The sequence below is a fragment of the Nanorana parkeri genome, unplaced genomic scaffold (assembly GCF_000935625.1).
Source record: "Nanorana parkeri isolate BGI_ZX_2015 unplaced genomic scaffold, ASM93562v1 scaffold1364, whole genome shotgun sequence".
Lineage (NCBI taxonomy): Eukaryota > Metazoa > Chordata > Amphibia > Anura > Dicroglossidae > Nanorana > Nanorana parkeri.
The window spans coordinates 384658-409146 of NW_017307632.1; the positions used below are offsets into that span (position 1 = coordinate 384658).

The window sequence follows — 24489 nt, forward strand, 5'->3', positions numbered from 1 at the left end:
CATGGGGTCACCTCAGACCCCGCAGTTCCAGCATCGGGTCACCACCTCAGCCCCGGTTCCTTCGTATTTTTTTTATCATATACATTTTTATTGAAAACAAAGGTGTTCAACTACATGGTAGCAATATGAAAAGATCATAAGAAATATTGCAGTCAAATAAAACAATCAAATAGGCAACACTTATAATGGGTAAGCATTATGCAATGGGACAAATTGTAAGGGCTAGTGTGCATCTGTAAACAGGGTTGGTCATATGGGGTATGAGTTGGAGATGACCTTAACTGATCAAATGAATGGTACTTGCATGGAGTTGATCACGAGGTCTAGCCCCTTGTGCTTCCGGTCTAGTATAGAAAATGCACAAACCGGGTGGATTCCAGATCATGTAGAACGGGTCATCGAGATAATGGTACATGAATGACATACAGACTTTTGTTAAGGGAATCAACATCATTAAACAGTATGACGCCACATAAGACAATTGACACGGCAGGGAGGGGGAGTAAACGGACGTAGGAAAGGGTGGAGGTAGAGTCAGGTTGTGGGGACGATTCTTAAAGTGAAAAAACGGAGATCAGTTCAGATGGAGAGGAGACGGTGAGGTGTAGTGGCGGTAAAGTATTTTACAGATCCACGGGGACCAAATAGATTCAAGTTTTGCCATGACATTTTTCAGCTGCGCTATGCTTTTTCGTGGGACATTATCCAGTGGATATGGATCGTAACTGGCCACACTAAGCCCTCGTTCACACCTAGGCGTATTGCAAAAGCGCGTCTGTAAAAAGTCGTGCGACCCTGAAGGCTACAAAACGGCCCAAAGTAGTACCTGTACCTTTTCAGGCGTGGGCCGTTTTGTAGCGCGTTCGGGACGGGTGGAAATACGGCAAGGTGGGAATGAGTCCATTGACTCCAATGCAATTTATATTTTTGAGCGTTTTGTAGAGCGTTCTTCGAGCGTAGAACGCGCTACAAAACGTTCAGGTGTGAACGAGGGCTAAGGGACTTTGTCAGTTCTTCACAATTTCCCTCTTTGATGCAGTCAGTATGTGGGTAGAGAGCTTAAAATCCTTTGCATGTTTTTACAAGTCGCTGCCCACTAGGTCTTATACTTGGCGCCTATTCACAACGTTGTGGTGATGTGCATGCTAAAGTGCAACTGTAATCTCCTACCGTGTTGGCACTGACATCTTCTCCCAGCTTTGTTCTGGGATGGTGGTATTTATTGGTTAGGCCAGAACGACATACAAAATTATGGCCCAACTTTTTTTTGGCCATAGTTCTTTTTAGGGTCAAGGGAGGACATATACTAATGTCCTTATGTTTGTTGTAAAGAGATGTCACCGGCATGACAAACACGTCAATATTCAGTGAATCTTTGTTTTTATTTTTCAGAAGTCACTCAAAGTAGAATCAAGTGCTTTTGGGGCTACGCAGGGTCCCCTTCATCAGGCTTAAAGTGAATATTTCAAAGTACACACCATCATATACTATGTATATACTTATGTGACCCGAAACTGATTGACAGCTGGCCCTGCCTCTACAGCCACAGTCAGCTGTGCCCGTCCCCTCTATCCATCCCTCCAGTTAGCAGTGGAGGAACAGAGAGGGGAGGTGGGAATCCCTGTGACTGTCAGTCACCGCTCTATGCAGGGAAAAGATCGAGAACACACCACTCGTATTCGCCCAAATACTCTGATGCCTGGCCCGATACTTCCTGTATCAGGAAGCCGGCTTCATGGTCTCTTGTCAGAGCATGGAGCCGGCTTCCCGGCCAATCAGGAAACGTGTAATGACGCGCTTCCTGATTGTTCGGGAAGCCGGGGGCACTTTGTATTAACGCAGCGCGCGGCTTTCTAATTGGCCAGCTTGACTTTCTGATTGGCCAGGAAGCCAACTTCATACTCCATCATTACCAATCAGGAAGCTGGGCGCCACCTCTTTAGACGGCGCCCAGCTTCCATTATTGGCCAGCAACTATGTGACGAGAAAGCATGGGGGTGGCTTCCCGGCTAATCGGGAAGCCAAGTGGCGAGTCATTACACGCCGCCTGGCTTCCTGAATGGGACTTTCGGCATCGGAAATGCTGTTGTGTTCGGGCGTCCATACGTGGGATTGTTTGCGCATTCTGGTCTATGGTTACCTTGTTGGGGGTTGTATTCTGCAGTGGGCAATCCCTTTTCACTGCAAAATCTTCATTGTTGTTGGACAGGCAGTTGCGGATAGCTCGTTCTACCTAGGGTTACCCAGCAGCTGGGGTAGAGTGACTGGGTGGTGGTCTGACTAGGCTTTTGGACCAGGGAGGAGTTCAGGTTCCCGATCGCGGTTTTGAAACTTTAAATGATCAGTCTGTCTTCATTTGATGGATCTTCTGTGCGGGCATCCTGTCGCGTTTCGGACCCACGTTTCCTTGACCGGGACATATGTTTATCATCTTGGTGGTGTGTGGAGTTGGCTGCTGCGCTGGAAGTGTCTTAGTAAGGGTTTGGATGATGGGGAATGGGCCCTACTTCCAGAGTTGTTTATGCAGAGCTACCAAAGGTAGGGGATCTGGATGTGGATCATCTGGTCTCCCGTCTTGGTTGAAAGATGAGTGGTTCGTGTCCAGGCCTCTGGTTCCTTGGGTGGATGCTTGGTGGTGCGTGGTTTGGCTATGGACTCATTTATGTGTTTCCTCCCCTGAAACTTTGCAGCTACTGCGATGGGTGGTGATCTAAGGAGATTCCGATTCTTCTGGTGACACATCTTGTTATCCTCTGTATGTGGGCCTGGTCACAGATGTTTCTTGGCGGCTCCCTCTATGGCAGGATCTTCTGTCATTAGGCACAATTTTAATCCTCCTTGCTGTCGCTGGCCTTTAAATTGTGGTTATTGCTAGCCAGGTGGCGCAGGATAGGGGGCTATCAGACTCTGTGGTATACTCTATGCCTAGGACATGTAGGACTACTACTCGTTTGTAGCGTCCATTAGCTTGCATTCGTTGGGTCATACCATTTTGTAACAGTCTCCCTTTGAGCGTGAGCTGTCCTTGTTCCACTTATCTCCAGCGGTGGCCTTTTTGGTGGCTGTCGTCTTAGTCCTGAGGGTTTCGCCATTGCCTGGCTTGTTTTGCCTGCCTCCATTTTGGCCTGCATAAGGGCATGGTGGTTCTCTGACATCAACCCTCCTTTTTCCTAGGTGGTGTCTTTTTTCCACCTCTTTGGGGGTATTGTCCTTCCTTTTTGTCTTGGGCGAATCCCGTGTGTTGGCCCTCCTTGCCTGCATGTGGTTCGAGCCGTAGGAGTTTCTCACCTTTTTTAGGCTCTGTTTTGCAGGTTTGTTAGGTGGGCACCTGGTCGTCAGTGCACGCCTTCTTTTTATATGGGATGTTGATGCTTCTGTGGATGGTGATATTGGCCGCAAGGCTTTTTCTGGTGGCCGTTTGTGGGTGCCTCCTTTTTCTTCTATTTGGTTTCCCACCCCTCAGTTCTTCCTGCTTTAGGACGTTTCTTCCGTTAAATGAAGATACAGCTGTGTCCTTCAATGAACGGAAGAGAAAATTAGGATTTTTAGTACTCGCACGTAAAATCCTTTTCTGAGTTCATTGAAGGACACAGCACTAGAGCTGCAGCTAATGATTATTTTCAAAATCGATTAGTTAGCTGATTATGGAGTTCGCTTAATCGGATAAAAAAAATTTTTTTTAAATGGCAGAATGGCACCGGCTATAGAGGACTACAAATCCGAGCAATAATATATTATACAGCGCAATGCAGAATACCACCAGCTATATAGGAATACAACAAATGCCAGCAATACAATATAGCTGGCAGTGTTCTGCATTGCGCTGTTATAATGTACTATTGCTGGGTTTTGTAGTGCTCTATAGCTAGTGGTATTCCGCATTGCACCACTGTGTAATGTACTATTGCTGGAATTTGTTGTACTCTATAGCTGGTGGTATTCTGCATTGCGCTGTATAGAGGACTACAAATCCCAGCAATAGTACATTATAACAGCGCAATGCAGAATACCACCAGCTATAGAGGACAACAAATTCCAGCAATAGTACATTATAACAGCGCAATGCAGAATACCACCAGCTATAGAGGACAACAAATTCCAGCAATAGTACATTATAACAGCGCAATGCAGAATACCACCAGCTATAGAGTAGAACAAATCCCAGCAATACATTATAGAGCACCATGTGGGTGGGATTGCAGTCTTTCAGCAACTGTATCGGCGATTGTCACCCCCCCCCCACACACCTGCTCCTCCTTCTCCCCGCGTCCCTGTGCCAATCACGGATGTTGGTGAGCGTGAGGCGGGGAGGAGGTGCGACGTGTGAATGCGGGCGGGTCTGGCAGCGGCGAGCGTGAGGTGGGGAGGAGGTGAGGCACATGAACAGGGCCAATTAACCTAGAAGCCGATTAATCGATGATTGAAAAAGTTGTCAACTTTTTCAATCGATTATGTCGATTAGTTGTTGCAGCCCTACACAGCACCCTCCCCTCTGGAGTTGTCCTGTGTTTTTTTTCTGCCTAGTGCCCTACTCCTGCAAGTAGCATATAACCCTTCCGTAAATTGAAGATTCGGCTGTGTCTTTCAATGAACTCAGACTAAAGGATTTTAGGCTTAGTACAAAAAATACTATTCATTTTTGCATCACGGGACATGGGGAGTTGCATTCTTTAACCGCTGGTTTTGTAGCTATAGGTGACTGGACACTGGCAAATCAACCAGAGCTGCCAGACAGCCCTGCATAACCCCTCCCACTCCCAGCCTGCATTAATTTTTTTTAAAGTGTGGTTGGGTAATTGATGCCTTCTCTTAGCTCTAAAAGAAGTACTCTTGCAGCATGTTTTTTCCTTCTGATTTTCTGCAAGACTCTTCTAGAAATTTTCCCTATAAGCCACTGTGGTGCCTCCAGCACATGTTTTTTCCTTAACAGAGCCTTGGTGCACTCTTACCAGACACTGCTGGATAGAAGATGTAGGGCTAGACTGTAATTTGCTTAGTCGCTGGATCCTGAATTTAGCGCCCTCCTTGGCACTTGTGCAGTATGTGGTGTCAGCTGCAGGATTCTTTACAGAACCAGGGTCATGTTTTGTTTCAATGAAGCCTGTAATTTCCTCTCCTGCCGCACCCACTGACTGGACACATGCTTTCTGCTGCAATTCAGCACAGGCAGAATACTTTCTTGCTGCAGAAGTCCAAGATTTCTGTAACAAAGTCTCCTATTCCCTTCCTTCATGAAAAGTTGCTTTCATCCTTCCAAGGCCTTGGGTTCCAAGCACAAGCCGGACTCATGTCCTAAAATCCCGGGGGTATCCTGACCATTCGTTTTGGCATGAAGATTTTGGGCCTGAAGGTGGCCTCCTTTAAGGCAGTACCCAATGCTTGGCTTCACTCAGGGCCTTTGCAGCTTAACATCCCGGCTGTGTGGAACAAACCAGTTTGGTCCCTGGATTTCCCCATTCCAATTGCCCAGCAAAATGCAAGCTTGCCATGGTGCATATTCAGCACAAAGCTGGAGTTTGTGAAGTCCATACGATGTTTGGGAAGTTGTTCACGGCAGATTCCAATCTCCGGATGGGACGTAATCCTGGGGAGCCTGTTGGTTCAGAGACATTGGGCATTGCTGGAATCTTGGCCCATGATTAAACATCCTGGAGCTTAATGTAGTTTGGTTTTCTTTTCAACATTGGACCTCCCTGTTGCAGGGTCCTCTGTACAGGATTCAATCAGACATTGCTACGGCTGTGGCTTACATATACATCAGGGAGGCTCCTGACAAAGCTTATAGAGAAGCGGACCCGATTTTGTCCTGTCCACCATGCACTCCAGGGGTGGAAAATTGGCAGGTGGACTACCTCTGTTGGTTTCTGGACTCTGGGGAATGATCCCTTGACCCCCCCCAAGGTTTTTTGAACCCTTTGTCACAGGTGGGGAATGCCGGACGTGGACCTCCTGGCGTCCAGGTTCAACAAGTTTACAGGTTTGTCTCGGCGCCCGGGATCTCCAAGCCTTTGCTGTAGATGCCTTGGTGACACTGGGATTGGTTCAGCCTGATCTATGCCTTCTCTCCACTAAAACTCTAGACTCTCCTTTGCAGTACCAAGGAGGGCGTTCTGTAATTCCATTACTCCCATCTGGCCCAGGAGGTCTGATACATGGATGTAGTCAAGTTCCTGGATGATGGGCATTTCTGGGTCATCCAGACCTACTCTCAAAAGGACCGGTGTTCCGCCCTGCTTCTCAGTCGCTGGCATTAACAGCATAGCTGTTGAAGTCCAGGTCCTGTGGGACAGAGGCAGTCATCTCATTGAGCCCTGGTTCACATCTAGGCGTATTGCATGTGTGTGACGTGTGGAATCGCGGTAAAAAAATTGCGCGACAAAACGCGCATATTTGAGGACTACTTGGCTGTATCCCAATGGAAACGCGCAACAAAAACAGCCCAAAGTAGTACATGTACCTTTTCAGGCGTGGGCCGTTTTGTAGCGCGTTAGGGACGGGCTGAAATACGCCAAGGTGTGAACCAGACCCATTGAATGCAATGGGATTTAGATGTTTGAGCGTTTTGTAGAGCGTTCATCGAGCGTAGAACGTGCTACAAAGCGTTCAGGTGTGAACGAGGGCTAAGGCTAGGTAATCGACCTCCCACAAGATCCACTTTCTCACACATACACATTTTGTTAAGTACGATGTTGGGAAGTTCCATGCTAGGATGTACTGCGTGGGGTGCATTTTATCCTTTTCTCCAGTGTGGCTTTGGCCTGCATCTGGCCTTGAGTATAGTCAAGGATCCGATTCCTGCTTTGGCAGTTCTCTTCAAAAGACCACTTGCCTCACTAACTGGAAGGCCTGTTTTTTTCCCCCCTGTATGTGTTCTGTTGAATCCATGGGCCCTCAATCTGATTCTGTTGGCCTTTATGAAGCTACGTTTTGCATCACTCAGATATAACCCTCTGCTCTTACTTGCAAGGTGGCTCCCTCGTCGAAGGTGGCTTCCTCATATTATAAAGTACCTTTTTAATAGACATGTTTCTGAATGAGCAACCTTTTATGTGTGAAGAGCCCTTTATAGTAATTCAAGGATAAGGCTGTGCTGAGGCTTTCTTTCTGCTTACATTGATCTCTGTATTCCACCTTGACCAGGACATTGTTTTTCCATTTTTGTGTCCTGCACTGAAACAAAAAAGGAAATGTCCCTCCACTTTTTGGACATCACTTGTGTGGTTGAGAGTTTACCTCTCTGCAACAGCTTCCATTTGCAAGCGTAACTCCATTTGTCATCCCTGAGGGTCCCTGGATGGGGCAACTAGCCACCTGCCCCACTTTTGGCAGGTGGATTCATCAGACCATCTCCCAGGTCTACAAACTGAAGGGTGAATTTCCTCCATTTTGGGTCCCTGTCCCACTGTACTTGTGTCAGTGTCGGGCTTCAATTTCCCAAATGTAATTCTTTTCAACATTGGACCTCCCTGTTGCAGGGTCCTCTGTACAGGATTCAATCAGACATTGCTACGGCTGTGGCTTACATATACATCAGGGAGGCTCCTGACAAAGCTTATAGAGAAGCGGACCCGATTTTGTCCTGTCCACCATGCACTCCAGGGGTGGAAAATTGGCAGGTGGACTACCTCTGTTGGTTTCTGGACTCTGGGGAATGATCCCTTGACCCCCCCCAAGGTTTTTTGAACCCTTTGTCACAGGTGGGGAATGCCGGACGTGGACCTCCTGGCGTCCAGGTTCAACAAGTTTACAGGTTTGTCTCGGCGCCCGGGATCTCCAAGCCTTTGCTGTAGATGCCTTGGTGACACTGGGATTGGTTCAGCCTGATCTATGCCTTCTCTCCACTAAAACTCTAGACTCTCCTTTGCAGTACCAAGGAGGGCGTTCTGTAATTCCATTACTCCCATCTGGCCCAGGAGGTCTGATACATGGATGTAGTCAAGTTCCTGGATGATGGGCATTTCTGGGTCATCCAGACCTACTCTCAAAAGGACCGGTGTTCCGCCCTGCTTCTCAGTCGCTGGCATTAACAGCATAGCTGTTGAAGTCCAGGTCCTGTGGGACAGAGGCAGTCATCTCATTGAGCCCTGGTTCACATCTAGGCGTATTGCATGTGTGTGACGTGTGGAATCGCGGTAAAAAAATTGCGCGACAACGCGCATATTTGAGGGCTACTTGGCTGTATCCCAATGGAAACGCGCAACAAAAACAGCCCAAAGTAGTACATGTACCTTTTCAGGCGTGGGCCGTTTTGTAGCGCGTTAGGGACGGGCTGAAATACGCCAAGGTGTGAACCAGACCCATTGAATGCAATGGGATTTAGATGTTTGAGCGTTTTGTAGAGCGTTCATCGAGCGTAGAACGTGCTACAAAGCGTTCAGGTGTGAACGAGGGCTAAGGCTAGGTAATCGACCTCCCACAAGATCCACTTTCTCACACATACACATTTTGTTAAGTACGATGTTGGGAAGTTCCATGCTAGGATGTACTGCGTGGGGTGCATTTTATCCTTTTCTCCAGTGTGGCTTTGGCCTGCATCTGGCCTTGAGTATAGTCAAGGATCCGATTCCTGCTTTGGCAGTTCTCTTCAAAAGACCACTTGCCTCACTAAGTGGAAGGCCTGTTTTTTTCCCCCCTGTATGTGTTCTGTTGAATCCATGGGCCCTCAATCTGATTCTGTTGGCCTTTATGAAGCTACGTTTTGCATCACTCAGATATAACCCTCTGCTCTTACTTGCAAGGTGGCTCCCTCGTCGAAGGTGGCTTCCTCATATTATAAAGTACCTTTTTAATAGACATGTTTCTGAATGAGCAACCTTTTATGTGTGAAGAGCCCTTTATAGTAATTCAAGGATAAGGCTGTGCTGAGGCTTTCTTTCTGCTTACATTGATCTCTGTATTCCACCTTGACCAGGACATTGTTTTTCCATTTTTGTGTCCTGCACTGAAACAAAAAAGGAAATGTCCCTCCACTTTTTGGACATCACTTGTGTGGTTGAGAGTTTACCTCTCTGCAACAGCTTCCATTTGCAAGCGTAACTCCATTTGTCATCCCTGAGGGTCCCTGGATGGGGCAACTAGCCACCTGCCCCACTTTTGGCAGGTGGATTCATCAGACCATCTCCCAGGTCTACAAACTGAAGGGTGAATTTCCTCCATTTTGGGTCCCTGTCCCACTGTACTTGTGTCAGTGTCGGGCTTCAATTTCCCAAATGTATAAGGCTGTACACTGGTCTTTAGTACACACTAGATGCACTTTTTGTTGGTGTACATGAAAGCAGTGTAAGTACTTCAATTGGATTGCGAGTTCTGCTGTACAAAGACTGCAATAGGTGGATACAAAATGAAAAGAAGCAGCGGCATGGAGATAAAAAGAAAGCATAGTGAGATGAGCTCATCACTGTGCTGCTGTTCCTACTTTCCAGTCGCAGATTGAGGGCAGTTCCATGACATTTTGGGCCAATAGGTTAAATAATGCTGGCTGTCATTCATCCTGAAAGACAAAGGTCATCTTGTGGTGGAAAAGTACTAAGCCACGTTTTCATTCCAGCGAAAGCGTCTTTTTTTTTTTTGTTGTTGTTTAATGGGCAAAGAAACCTTTTTTTTTATTTTATAGGGACCATGTTGTATTACATTTTTTTTAAAAAGACTAAATACTTTCCTTTACTGCTGCCTGCGCTGATAAACTGCACCAGTGCTGAAATATTTTCTTTAAGTCTACAGGGGAACTTACACTTCTGAGTGATAATCTCCTGGGTCCCCTGTAGCCCTGGCTGGTTTGATTTGCTGACCTCCAAGTTTGGGCGGTATCCTCTAGTGTAAGAAGTGAGCATGCCAGCCAGTGACAATTGTAGGTGATGAGAAGTTAGATTTTATGTAGAAAAGGGATAACTACTGTGCTAGTGGTTCCAGGCGGATGTGGCTTTTTTTTAGTACTTGGGAGTAAGTTACTAACAGCACTAACATTAGTAAAACATGGTTTACCTTCAGAGCGTTTTCGTCCAAATATAATAATTTTTGATGTAAGAAATTACAATGAATGCATATTCCATGTATTTGTAATATGGGAATTAGCAATGCTTCTATTTCATAGTATAATGTAGGGTAGCTGTATTGTCTTTAAAGATTGTGTGAATTATTATTCTTTTTCTCATTATCTTGCACCGCCACAGGATACCAGCATCCACAAAGTGGTACGACAGGAGGGATTATGTTTTTGTGGAGTTCTGTGTTGAGGACAGCAAAGAAGTAAAAATAGACTTTGAGAAGAATAAAGTAACCTTCAGGTAAAACAATTTCAAATGATGTTTTCTACAATAGTCACTTTTGTGTGTTAATGAAATGAGGGGAATAATCGGGTTTGGAGTTGTTAAAATGTATCGTGTGTTTTAACTTGTAACCTTTTTATAGAGCAAAAAAATGTTTATGAATGTGTGGTTGTAATGGTTTGCAGATCTGTGGTAAGTAAATATAATTCTCACTACACTTATCTGTATACAAAGTTACATACTTTTATTGGAACAGGTAATCTGTTTTCTGGTTCCATACCATGATGTACTTGTGATGTGTAAATGGGCACAAGTACAGTGGGCCAGATGTAGAAAACCTATTTTAACCCATGCTTTTGCTGTACATGGCCCAGTTAAGAAAATGTTTTTCTTAACTTAAGGCCCCGTTCACATTGAGCGATTTATCGCGCGGTCATTCCCGTGATATCGCGGCTATTTACCGCGCCATATCGCCCTCCAATGCTTGGCAATGGTGCAAAGAATCCTGCTGTTGTGGGTCGTGTCACTACAGCAGGACCCTTTTTGTAGCGGATTTTGCCGCGATTCAAGCTAGCTCAATGCAAGCATTTGCGCAATGTCGGGCAAATTGCGCGACTTGCGAACCGCTCAATGTGAACGGGGCCTTATGTCCATGGTCTGGAAACAGGTGCAATGTACTCATACACCTAAACCTGCATGTGCACAGTTTAATGCGCATGGATTAGTTAGCCCTGGGAACTCTGAGTACGCCAGTACATGCAGCATCTCACACTGCAGAGGAGTTCCAGCTTGTGCCTGCTTATATTCACATAACTGACATTTTGTAAACAAAGCCTGAGCAGTTATGTAGTACAATATCGATGGTTCGCCTACTAAAGCTATCCCTTCAGTAATGCTTGCCTAGCTCTTTGTGCATGCTACAGCTGTCAGTACTATCCTGTGAGACATACACAGCAGTAATGTAAGTGCAAGGAAAGAGAGCCGCAACCGCTGACAGCTCGGAGGAATTGCACTTTTGGAAGAGTCCGATTCCCCAAGATACCTTTTTAATAGCTTTCGGAAAACAATTTTTTTGCAGAAAACATCTGCAAACATTCAAGGGCACATATACAACTCTGCTGCAAATGTTGAACATTTTAACAAAATTTGATGTCTGGTATACATGTCTAGCAAAACAAATGGTATACATGTCTTTCTCTACATCTTCAGTTAACTATCACATTCTATGTGGTTCTTCTGTGTGTTAATGGCCAACACATTGTAGAGCTCTGATCCATTATTTTTCTTGTCTGTTTTGCAGCTGCCTGGGTGGAGCTGATAATGTTAAACATTTAAATGAAGTTGAACTTTATCAGTCTATTGACCCTAATGTAAGTACATTTTGATTTCTTCTCCAGTTGATCTTGTTACGGTGTTAATATGTGGTGTGTGGTTTTTTTTTTTGGTTTTTTTTAAGTATTTGACTGTTTAAATACTATAAAAGCAGCTGACAGGTAAGCGCAGGCACTTTTAGAGGAGGTGGCCTTATATCTGCCTCATTTTCTGTACATCAGGCTTTTCTGGAATGCCAATGCCTGGGCAAAGCTTCAAAACAATTCTAGAAAGTGATGGTCTGCCCACTCCTTCCTGCCTCATGCACATTCCTTTTAGCCAGTGCAGCAGCCTGTTTGTAGGGATGGCCAATAGGAATGTATGGGAATGGGAAGGACCTGGGACATTCCAACCCCAGGGAGCATATTTATAAAGCTGTGAAAGTCATTCATATTGACCAGGAAGATACACCTGCACTTAATGTTTGGTTCATGTCACATTCACTGCAATATAAATAGGTAATATTTTATATTTACATGACTAGAAAATTAAGGCTTTTTCTTTTTTTAAAGAGATTTATAAAATGTATATAAACCACTATGGGCTATAAACGGAACATGTGGCCAGAAGAGGTTTCAATTTCTTTGCATGAATTGGTAGACCCCCTTTGCACACACACTCCTGATTTCCTCCTGCAGCATGCTCTGAAGACTGACCATATTCCACAGTTGCTGGATCTTGCTGTCTGCATTGCCCAACTATTGGGTCATCATTGTGCCAGGGCTGTAGCGCTAACATGTTTCTAAGTGTGTAAGTGGATGCACTAGAACCCCACATGAGTGGCCACATTGGTTAGCTATTGTATCAGGCCTTCACCCCTGTTTAGGTAAAGTTCCAGTTTGGCCTCCTGTCTGCTGTGAAACATCTGAACAGAGCAATGCACATATTTGAAGAGAAGTGTACTTTGTCCATAGGTGTAATTGTAGATTATAAAGTCTTGACCAGAGGAGTTGGCTAAGCACAGAAAGAGCCATGGATTTGACTAGATGTTTTGGCTTCCCAATATGTAGGACTATGCACTTTTTGTTGCATTTGATTGCATATAGCACTTTGCAAATGCTTGTATGATTTGGCCATCAGCAAACTTTGCTGATCAGGCCATCCATAGGATATATAAACTAGGAAATCCCCTACCAAAAAACAAATTAAACAAGCAGATTTGATGAGTTGACGTCTTCAAAGTTTTTTTACTACCAATAGATATTTCATGTCTTTCATGCTGAACACCTTTTGTACACATTTTTTTGGTTTTCAGTAAAATACCTTAAATTGTATGACTGTCACACAGTCCAAGGAACAGCATGATGTCACTAGTTCAGATGTGTATGATCCCTGGTTCAAAATCTAGAGGTATATGGGTACAGCTCTTTTACAGAATACATTAACTCTATGGACACCATTAAGTTCTCACATGATGTAACAGACATGAAAATTGGACTATGATATATTCATATAAAAAGGTAGAAATTTTGCATATTGACACATAGGGAAAATGCATTCATAAGGACCATAGTTTGCTGTTTATTTTCCACCCAACTACTGGAACACAAACCAGGGCTTATTTTTTGCCCTGTAACACAGGGCTGAGACTATCAACCGACATGGAGTCTTTGGGCAGCCAGAAGCTTAAAGCTGGCCACACACCTAGATTATCTGCTGATTTTCTATGGTCAGATGGAAAAAGTGCAACAGATTCCCCCCAATACGCTAAACTGTGTGGATGGAGGATTTTCCCGCTGGGCCAAGCTTCAGTATCTTGCTAGTCGGCCCCGCTGGCTCTCAAAATACCTGAACATTCTGATTGGGTGTAGGCATTGAGGTATTTTGAGAGCCAGCTGGGCCTCAAGATACTGAAACTTGGCCCAGTGGGAGATTCCTCCGTCCACACAGTTTAGCGTAGATGAAGGAATCTGTTGCACTTTTTCTATCTGACCATAGAAAATCTGCAGATAATCTGTGTATGGCCATCTTTAGGCTTGACTTCTATTAAATACTGTTCCAAAATCCAGCAGGTACACAAGACAAAAGGCTGGTAGCGAAAACTGGATTTACAGCAATATAGTCATCCTATATGTGGCTGGGTAGTTGGAAAAACCTAGTTTTATCTATTGTCCATTGAGGGACACAGCTCTTAAGAATTTCTGCAACCTGGGGTTATACTGCTGCCTCCAGGAGATTGGACGCTGGTCAAAAATTAAGCCTGCCAATTTAAACATAACCCCTCACACTTTCCAGTTTCCCTTAGTGTCCTAAGGAGAATGGATGTACTGTTCTGCTTTATTTTTTTTAGTTTGTTTCTTTGAGCTTTGAATATTGAGGTGTTAGTTGTTTGACACCCGATAATGTTGAATTCTGAAAATCTATCTAGCCAGCCAACTAAACTGGCAGATTCATACCAGATAAGTTGAATTCAGGGAGTTTCTCCAGTTGCCGGGAAGCAGGCCATTGGTCTCCCTAGTGATGATTCGCACTGTGGTGGTCCTTTAATACCGTGATCATCATCATTTTATTATGGGAATGCATATTATTGTGTATGGATCAGGCCCCTGGAGTTGAGTAACTGTTTAGTTTATTTGTAGGATGGGTATTGTGGCTTTAAGGTTTACTAATCATATCTGGCTTATTCGCTGTTATGAGGTTTACTGAATTTTATTTCAATTTCCTGCCGTTTCTTTAAGGGGCTGGGGACCAAATTTTAATGACTTGTTTGTGCTACTGCATGTGAAGTTCATTTCTGCTGGATTTCTCTGCAAGTGTATCGTGGCTCATACAGCGGGCTGTGGCGGTCTTCAGGTCACCATTTTTACTTTTACTCATATTGGAGCTGGAACAGTCCGTTAGATTGTGGTTCTCCATTTCTGCTGATATACTGCTCCCTGCAGTAGCGGATGCTGTGCCACCGCTGTTTAAAAAAAAATTCCTTTCATACTGGTTGGGGCCATAAGTAGTCTGGGGGAACTCTGGCACTTTTAGTTCATCTGTATATAACAGACATGTCTATTTCTCAACTGAAGAGAGAGTGGGCCTTAACCTCCAAGGAACCTCCATCTTTAGTAATTGATATTTGTATGGGAAATTCATCTGGCATTTTTTCACCGGGAACCATCTTCTGTCTGGGTGTTAGATTTGAATTCAGCAATGTCCGGATCTGGGTGAATGGTCGCTCAATCTGGAGGTGTTTCAGCAACTTTGTCAATGCTGGGGAATGGCAGATTTGATTCTTCTAGCTGCTCACCACAACAAGAAGGTGCGCAGATTTGTATCTAGAGCAAGGGATCCAACAACAAAAGCAGTGAATGCCTTAGTAGCTCTGTGGGATCAGTACACCCTAATGCAGGGGTGCCCACAATTTTTTGTGTTAAGATCTACTTTTTATATGACCAGCTCAATGAGATCTACCAACGAAAGGCCCCTCAACGCACCTCCCGCAACAGAACAGCAAGTGCGATGAACGCACTGTACTATTGTGAATGGGCCTTTAGTCAGACCTAGCACTCTTTTCAGAAAAAAGGTAAACTATGGGACTCTTACCTGTACTGGCCAAACTCCTAAAAAAAAATCCTAAAGTTCTAATCTCGGTGTGTAATAGACATGTGCAGGGCAAAAAAAATAGTTTTGGTTGAAAAAAATGAAAAACAAATTTTCATTTGTTTCATGAATGGAAACGCATTTTAATGCTGTTTCCGATTCGGAGGCAAAGAGTCTCCGAAACCGCACAAAGACTGCAGAACAAGCAGCGGCCGTATTGGCCACCAGTGCATTCTGGGCATGCGTGCCGCCATCTTGGAGTATATTTTGGTATACCAAGATATACTCAAATGGCGGCGGGCATGCGCAGTACCTGCCGGCGATTTTTATATATAGAGATACTGCAGTACACAATGTCCCCTCCCTCTGAGAAAGTACATCACTCACTCGGCCCGGGACTGTCGGATGTGTGTGGCCCCAGGCTCTCGGACTTCTCAGAGTAGAGCGCTGCATGCTGTACTCTGTGAACCACGGTTTAAAGTGTTGGGAGCTTGGCCAGGATAGAGCGCCACCTGCTGGTCATGTCTGAGAACTGCACCCGGCCAGCAGCAGCTGAGCTCCAAGATAAACGGAGCAGACAACTATAACTTCTGATCGCGATCTACCAGAATTAGCTTTTCAATAGACCTTATGGGTGCCCCTGCCCTAATGTATGCCTTTTCCTCCTGCGGTTTCCTCATCTGCTTTGTAGGATAGAGCACAAAGGAATTCCAGTCATTCTCATCGCTCCAGATTTGCCTCTGGTGGGGGTGTGGTATGTCAACTTGGTACATCTGCTGTAGGATGATCCCTGGTCTCTTCCAGATCGTCCAGATCTAATCTCAGGGTCCAATCTTCCACCCTGCTTCTTAGAAGATGATCCGTGGTCTTTTCCAGATCAACCAGATCTAGTCTTGGGTCCAATCTTCCACCCTGCTTCTCGGCCACTGGCTATAACAGCTTGGCTGTTGAAACCCAGGTGTTGAAAGACAGAGGAATTTCAGATTCTGTTCCTACTAATGCTTAAGGCTCGCAGATCTTCTAGAATCTATCACCGTACCTCAGCTAGAGGGCCTTCTGAGTTGTCCACTTTGTCCTGTAGAGAACCTTGATTGGTTTTTCATGAGGATAAGGCTGTTTTGAGACCGAAGGCTTCCTTATTACCCAAGGTGGTTTTGACCTTAATGAAGACTGTTTCACCTACACTTTGTCCAGCTCCTGTTTATCCTAAGGAAATTTCTCTTCATTGTTTGGATGTTGAGAGTTGTTAACTTATCTGTCAGCGACAACTTCCTTAGACATTCTGATTCTGTGACCTATAAGAAGGTCCTATAAAGTTGTTCAGTTTCTAGATCTGCTATTTGGAAGTGGATTCGTCCAGTTCTCATTCAGACTTATGAGTTGCGGGATAAGGTACTCCTCCTCCTCTTCCGGTTTATGCTCATTCTACTAGGGCAATTAGTAATTCTTGGACATTTCTAAATCATGCTTCTGTCACTCGAATTTGCAACTTGGTCTTCTGTTCACACTTTTGGGTGTTTTGTAAAGATGTTTCTGCCACCCCTGATGCTAGTTTTGGCAGAAAAGTTCTTCATGCAGCTGTTAATTATTTTTTGCTGAGCTGGTTCGTCTTTTGGTTCCCTTCCCTCTGTTTGGAGTGCTTTTGAATGTTGTTCAGAGCGGTGTCCCTCAATGGACTATAGAGAAAATAGGATTTGGTTCTGTTCTTACTGTAAAAAAGCCTCTTCTCGGATTACATTGAGACAAATCCCTCCCCTCATTTCCTTGCTTGCTACAAGTGGGAGGGTTCATGTCCTTAAAGTGGCAGGTGTTTATTTTTTTGCCTAGAGTCTAATTCTCCTGGACAGCAGCACAACCCTTCATCTCAGAAATTCTTCAGCACTTTCCCTACATGAAAAGGATTTTACGTTAAAGAACAAAATCCTCTACTTCAAATATTACATTCCTGTGTTTTTCATACCCGGTACCACAGACGCTTGTACATCCAAAAGATCCATGCCTAAGCATATCAATCTTGTGTATACCGAAACAACCAGTAAACGTCCACATGCCACAACAGAGCAAACTGATAAGGTCAAGACTGAGGGTAGCATGGACAGAAAATCTGTCGGATTTGAAGACTTTCTAAACAAAGGAAGGGGCCTGCGGCACCTTTAGCGTGATGCCTCCCTAACATCTTTAAACCAGTGATTTCAAATGTCCAGCTTGTAACTAGTTAACACTTCTACTTTACTGAGGTGCATGTTTAACAGCTCACAGTATACCTAAATGTGCTGGGAACATGTAGCGAACACCTGCCCCATATGCTTTATCATGGGGCTTGCACTAGGAAATGAAGGAAATCTGCCTTGGGGAGAAGCATAGAGATGGATACTGCTGACCATTCCTGAAAATTCTAGTTTTGTCATGCTATCCTTTTTGGCCTCCATGTTTTAGATCACTGGTCCTGAATAATGATGCAAGTAAACTAACTTTTCTGATTTGTATCCTTTGTTTTGGTTCATTAACTGAAGACCAAGCCAGTAAATCTGCACAGCAACATAGCCAGGGAACTAGCATTTTAGAATGTTGTCAGCAATTGCAGCTCCCATCATTACTTTACATCCTAACTGTAGATATTATTTCCCAATATTTTGTTTTCTTCATACAGGAGTCCAAACGCAAAAGAACAGACAGATCTGTCCTATGTTGTTTACGAAAAGGAGAATCTGGCAAGTCATGGCCTAGGTTGACAAAGGAGAAAGCAAAGGTATATGGCGTTCTCTATCCTTTTCAAAATGTTGCTCGCTGTCTTACTTAGAGGCACTTACATTTTGCCCTGTATTTGTAATTCTGAACGTATGTTAACTTTCAGCTCAATTGGCTTTGTGTGGATTTTAACAATTGGAAAGATTGGGAAGATGACTCTGATGAAGATCTGTCGAATTTTGACCGCTTTTCAGAGGTAACTATTTAGATTTCGCTTGAATCCGTATATTTTTCTGTAATCTAGAAATGTTCATGAAAGCTTTGTTTTGGATTCCGATTTATTTATTTTGACAATTGACAGATGATGAACAACATGGGAGGAGATGAAGATGTAGACTTACCAGAAGTAGATGGCGCAGATGATGTATGTCTTCTAAAGGACTTTTGAAAATGTTTTGCGGACGTTTTGATAAATCTGAATCAGACCTCATTGTGTATTTTATTTGGGGTAACATTCTGGGGTTAGAATTTACTCTGGGAGTCCTATAATATCCTTCTGCTGTTTGCGTCACAAATCAATCTAAAAGGAAGTTTTTCGTTTTTTTCTTAATGTTTTTACATGAATCTGTAAATGTTAACAGACCTATTTTTATTTGCTTTACTTTATCTCTTGGTTTTTCTTCTAATCCTATTATGCTCGCATCACTTTCATCTCAAAGCTACTAGGTGAGGCAAAAGCAATAGACTTGCTGCAGTCTTAAACAGGCACAATAACTACATTCCATGTGATCTGTTTATTCGTGGCACAATAGTACCACCCCACTTGACACAGGTGTGAGCAGGCCTCACTGATGAAAAAACATTGTCTTGTGTTGACACACGTTGGGCAATGCATGTTAGGGCTCATTCTTACCATAAGTGGTCACTGGAGTTTTTAGGCAACTGCACACCACCAGTCACCTTTGGGGCACATAGAACACAATTGTTTTACACCGCAATGCAGGTGTGAAGTGGTGTGAGAAATGCAGACATGCAAAAATTTTTCTTTTTTTGCGCTTGCTAAATTGGTGTTCTAGAGTGCAAGCTAGTGTGAGCAGGAAACGTGTGAACAGGGCCACAAGACATTGTGTTAGACATGTATAATTTGCAATTAGAAATTTAATCATGTATTTTTTTTTTTTTCTCTCTTTAGGATTCACCAGACAGTGATGATGAAAGTAAGTAGTTATATCTTCTGTATTTGTCTGTGTTTAACAGGGTTCGTTAACATCAGTTGGGGATTAACATTGTTTTTATGTACAACAATCCACACTTATTCATGTAGAAAAATATGGTGATCAGGGAAATCAGGGGTGCCGTACCTTTCCAAGAGAATTTGCTAACCAGTCACTGGCCAGAATGAGCGAAGCGCACTTTCATTATGATTCCTCGCAGGCGGAGTGCATGTGGTAGAACTCCGCCTGTGACAAGATCCGGCGCCATAGAGGAGGCATCGGCTTATGCGGCTGTGCTGCCTCCGGTGCCAGCTCGCTTCCTCTAGTGCTGGCTTCGTTGGCACCGCTGGTTCTCTCCTGCCTCTCCCACAGCTCTTTAAGTTCCACCTTATGCCCCCACCGGCCCTGGGAATGGTCACAACTAGGTCTTATTTTTGGGGTAGGTCTTATATTTTAACTCTCAAAAATAGTACTAGGTCTTATTTTCGGGGTAGGTCTTATTTTCGGGGAAACGGTATATACAACTGCCTGTCTTTAGGTATAAGAAGCCTCGGATATAAACTTACATTCTCAATTCAGGTCTGCATACTAGTCTCAGTGCTGTACTGTTGAACCTTTCTAGCCTTGCGCCGGAGCTAGCATGCAGCCTAAGAATAGGATGAGATTTTCTGTCTGAGAGGACTTTGCAGATTCCATTTATACGTTTTAGTCATTTTATTTTCTGTAAATGGTTTTTGTATTTTTTTTTTTTAATCCATTGTGGTTGAGTACCTGCAGTCATTTGTCAAGCTGCACATAAATTATTTGTTTACAGAAGAATTTGTCTAATGTTTTTTGTTTTTTCCCTTTTATAGAAATGCCTGACCTTGAATAAGGAGACATCCTGTGCTTTGGGGAAAGGGGTGGGAGAATAGGTGGAAAAGATATTTCGAAATACTCTGCAACAGTTGCCGATACCCAAGTTGTAAATACAGTTACTGAGTACTTCCAGTCAGCCTTGTTTGTCTATCACCGAATGGCGCTTATCAGGGTTAGAGATTATGATTGTACAGGACATACTTAAACCTTTCTTGTTACAGAGCTGCTATGTAAAATCATAACTGCCGTGCATGTGTTTGTGGAGTAAGTGTTCTAGGATTGACACATTTAAAAAAAATCTGTTTTAACATTAAAATTGTTTGGCACTTCAATTTGAATATTCTGAAAAAAAAGGTCTAACATTACATAAAGAACCATCCAGACATGCTGAGGTACTTGGGATCATCTACTGAAGACTAACTTTCAGGAACATGGCGAGTGAAAGTTCCCTTCCAATTTGTGGTGGTGGAGGACAACAAGCTGTGCTTTTGACTAGATGTGATGGAAGCTTACCAGAACTGACAAACTGGTAGAAAGTTACATTTAGTAGGTCAGAAAATCCTAGTGCCAGAAAATTAATGAGCTCTATGCAAAACAAATTAATGCTATTTGGAAAGTACTTTTTTGCCCTGCTAAATCATGGCATTGTGTACCTATTTTTGTGGGTGAATTGATTATATGATATAAAACTGATCAGTCTGGTTTGATTTAAATGGTTCCAGAAAGCCTTTTGGTCAATATTGGGACCTTTCCATATCCAGCACTACATCAATAGAATACATAAAATGCTGCTTTGACTGTAAATGGGCATAATCGGATATGTGCCCTACAAAAGCCTTGTTGATCTGTAGAAGAAAGTCTTATGTTCCCTAAAGGGTAGTGACCATGAAACCACCCACATTTATAACCTGTGAGTCCTGTACAATTGATCGGACCCTTTCCATCTCTACCTTGGAAGAGTGTAGACAGCTGTACATTGTTTCTCTCATCAGTCTGTACATTTAGACCAAATTGTATTTGCACTGTCACAGTATATATTAAAAGGAAAGAGTAACAATGTTAATTCACTATTCTGTTTTATTTCTTTTTGATTAGCTGAGAAAGCCTACGTTGTATTGAAGGGGATTTTTTTTTTAATTGTCTACGTTATTTCTAATAAACTATTCATAGACCTAATTATGATTTTTTTTTAATATTTGGTTTATATATAGGTTACCTAATTGAATTCTCTCAAATCCTATTAAGTTTTCTTTTTGGGCTGGGAATTTGGTTAGTATTGTGTAAAAACTACCTCTATTCAAAAGGTGACAGTTTTTGTTCCAAGTTACAAAACATATTGGGGGTATTTTTATCACAACTGGAGCAGAGTAACCAATCAGCTTTTACATTCAGTTAAGCTTTGGAAATGAAAGATGGGATGCTGATTGGAGCAGCTGCCCATGGCGACCAGATTCTGATAAATTCCCCTCTGTCTGTCCAGGTATAATAAAGTATGCATGGCTAGCAGTGAGTTAAAGGGCATATTCACCAAGTAACAATATTCCAGTTTTTGGTGTGCTCAGTAGAGTTGCACCTTCTAATGTGGTGTTTTCAGAAATGTCTCGAGTCTTTCATCCTGCTCTAACATTACAATGGTTTGACAAATTTCTTACATTTCATTTAAATTGCGGATTCTGCAAGATTCCAACGTGAGGAAAGCAAGCCTGTGAGCTACAGTACTAGCTAGTAATAAGATGATCAATTTGCGTTTATGCTGTACATGTCCCTGACTTCTGCTCAAGTTGGTATTGCGTTCCAGCCAAGTCATTAAATTGTTTTGTTCCAGAATATAAGCGCACCTACTTTCTAATGCTCAGCCCTGCGCTGTGATTCACCTTTCCAATGTTAGAGCATCTATTGTCTACTGAAAATCTGCCATTTACCTGTTTAACCAATCGCCATCCGGCTGTTGGAAAAAAACAAGACGCATGGCACTGCTGCATTGGCACGTTGCCGTCTCCAGACGGCATTTTTTTCTTTCTGCTTGCGCGCACCCCCGGGCAGAAAAAAAACCTGTGCAATGTAAAGAGCTGTTACCGGCTGTTTAACATCTACACGATCGGCGGCTCTATAGCCTGCCAATCGTGCTGGTGTGCAGATCTCTGCTTCATCAGCTTCTTTTGGGGTCCTAGAGACCCCTAATGTCTCCATGAAGAGGACCTGTCAGTGTACCTGTGCTATCATATAGGGAGATTGTTATACCCTATGTAATAGGAATAACAAGTGCAAAAATATATAAATCGAAAAAAGTCGCATTAAAAAAGTTTTAAAAGACCCCCACGTTTATGCACATATAAACGTAAATACGCGTCTGGTGCACGAGCACGCAAAAATGACAATTGCACTACACACGTTGCATATCGCCGGGAGCAATAATTTTAGGGCCATCAATCACTGAACACTAAACTGATGAGCGGTAAAAGCTTTTAAAGCGTCGCCTATGGCCAATTTTGGGTATTATCATTTTTTGAGGTTTCGTGCATGCAATTTTAAGGCTTCACATGTTTGGTGTCTTTTTTTTTTTACCCAGTTGCAGTAGGGTGAAGGTGCTCTCCGCACACCTTTCAGCAATCCCGGCCAGTACGAAAGGATGGTGCTTGCAGTAACTCCACGGATGGCACCGTGCAAAACGAACAGTTGAAGTGCTGGTGACCTATTTCTTCAACTTTTTTTTTTTACCCGACGTCACCCTGTCTTTTATATTTTACCAAAAAATTGGTTAATGTTTTATCATTTTAATATAGTGGAAACAGTTTTCTTTTTTCTTTTGGTACTTTTTCCTTAATAGTAAAAAATAAAAACCCCAGTGTTGATTTAAATACCACCATAAGAAAGCTATCTGTCCTCAAAAAAAGGTGTGTGTTCCAACAAGCAGCCCACTAACTCGGCAAGAATTGTACCATTCCCGCAGGATTTTCAAACCTGCTTGTTCGATGGAAGACGTGCGACTGTACAGTAGAAATGGTCGCACGCCTTCCATACACTCTACGATTGTGGGATTTCCTGCAATTCTCGTACGATAATGGTGCAGTGTATGGGCACCTATAAAGCCATCTAGTTCTGCAGGGAGAGGCTGGACAGAAACCTCCGTACTAGGAGGAAGTGCTGTAATGTTGAATTCCTTCGTGTGAGTACAATGCAGCTTGTTCAGATTTCAAATATTTTATAATATTTTAGGGTTTATTTTTCTCTACTTTATGCTCTGACCTGGTGCAGCAAGCATGGCCATGTACAGTCTCTTTGTAACAATAAGGAAGGCTGCCCACCCTTCCACTGAGAGGGGACAGCTCTAAATAATCCTAAATTGGATGCTAGGCAAAATAATAAAAGCCTGATACTTTTTTTTTTTTTATTCTCCCAAATACTTTATGAAAACAAGGCAGGGTAGGAAAAACAACATACAGCCCATATACAATATATTGTAAACAGAGTCAAAGAATACGGAGTGTATCCAATATGGCAGGTAATATCAACCAACACAGTCTCCCTCCAGGCCTGTCATTACAATCCCGCCCAAGCCCTCAAAGATTTTAGCAAAATTTTGAAAAACACTTAACACCACAAACCCTAGTGTTTAACCTACAAGACACAAATCCAAGAGAAAAGAAAGTACACCGCATGACAAGATGAAGAATAAAGAGAATCAAGAATAAAACAAGCAGAACCCAATCCCCGAAAGTCCCAAGATCCACCGGCTTGGGAATCACTGCAACATCCTATAGAAGGGTTAGGGAAGATTAAATACAATCTGCCTCAAAGATGAAAGCTCATTCCAAACATACTTGTGAAAAATCAGGAGTCCCTAATAGTGATGGGCTGAACACACCTGAGTTTGAACTTTGGAACATGGAGAGAAAAAAAATTTTTTAACCAGAACTTAGAACTCAATGAAAGTCTATAGGACCAGAACTCTGAAAATCAATGTCCCCTTTTTGAAGGCTTATATGGAAGGTATTGGGATTCGGGTACTGCCCTGGGGGACATGTACCAATGCAAAAAACTTTATAAAATACAGTTTTTAAAGGAGCAGTGTTTTTAAAATTGCTTACAGTGAAACAATATTTTTTTTTTTAAATATTGTGAGGGGCTTAAACTGCCTGTAAAGTGGCAGATCTGTACGATGTATAGAACCTGCTGCAGCAAAACTGACATTTATAAAGAAAAAAAAAGTGTGCGGTTCCCCATCCCAAACAATACCAGATCCTTTAGGTCTGGTAGGAAAGTTAGGAGGGGCCCCATTAAAAAAAAAAGTGGGTTCCCCCCAAACGTCATACCAGACCCTTTAGGTCTGGTAGGAATTTTAGGAGGGACTCCAAGTTTCAATTAAAAAAAAAAAGTGTGGGGTTTACCCTTAAAGTCATACCAAGCCCTTAAGGTCTGGCAGGAATTTTCAGGAACCCCACCCCCAAAAATTTGGTGGAAAAAAGATGTGGGGTCCCCCTAAAATTCCCAACCAGACCCTTGATCCAAGCACACGCCTGGCGGGGCAGGAAGGGAGGGGGGGGGGAGCAGCGAGCGCCGGGCCC

General features: G+C 43.3%; 1 protein-coding gene across 1 annotated transcript in view; it reads left to right on the forward strand.

Annotated features, from left to right (window-relative positions):
* The window catches only part of PTGES3 (prostaglandin E synthase 3), a 21715-nt gene extending 1448 nt beyond the window's left edge, over positions 1 to 20267 (forward strand). The window contains exons 2-8 of the mRNA XM_018569590.1: positions 10170 to 10283; positions 11566 to 11635; positions 17815 to 17913; positions 18019 to 18108; positions 18214 to 18276; positions 19045 to 19069; positions 19921 to 20267. Of these exons, the coding sequence (XP_018425092.1) occupies positions 10170 to 10283; positions 11566 to 11635; positions 17815 to 17913; positions 18019 to 18108; positions 18214 to 18276; positions 19045 to 19069; positions 19921 to 19940 (481 nt within the window). The 3' untranslated portion in view covers positions 19941 to 20267. The remainder of the gene's footprint in view (positions 1 to 10169; positions 10284 to 11565; positions 11636 to 17814; positions 17914 to 18018; positions 18109 to 18213; positions 18277 to 19044; positions 19070 to 19920) is intronic.
* The last annotated feature ends 4222 nt before the right edge of the window (positions 20268 to 24489 follow it).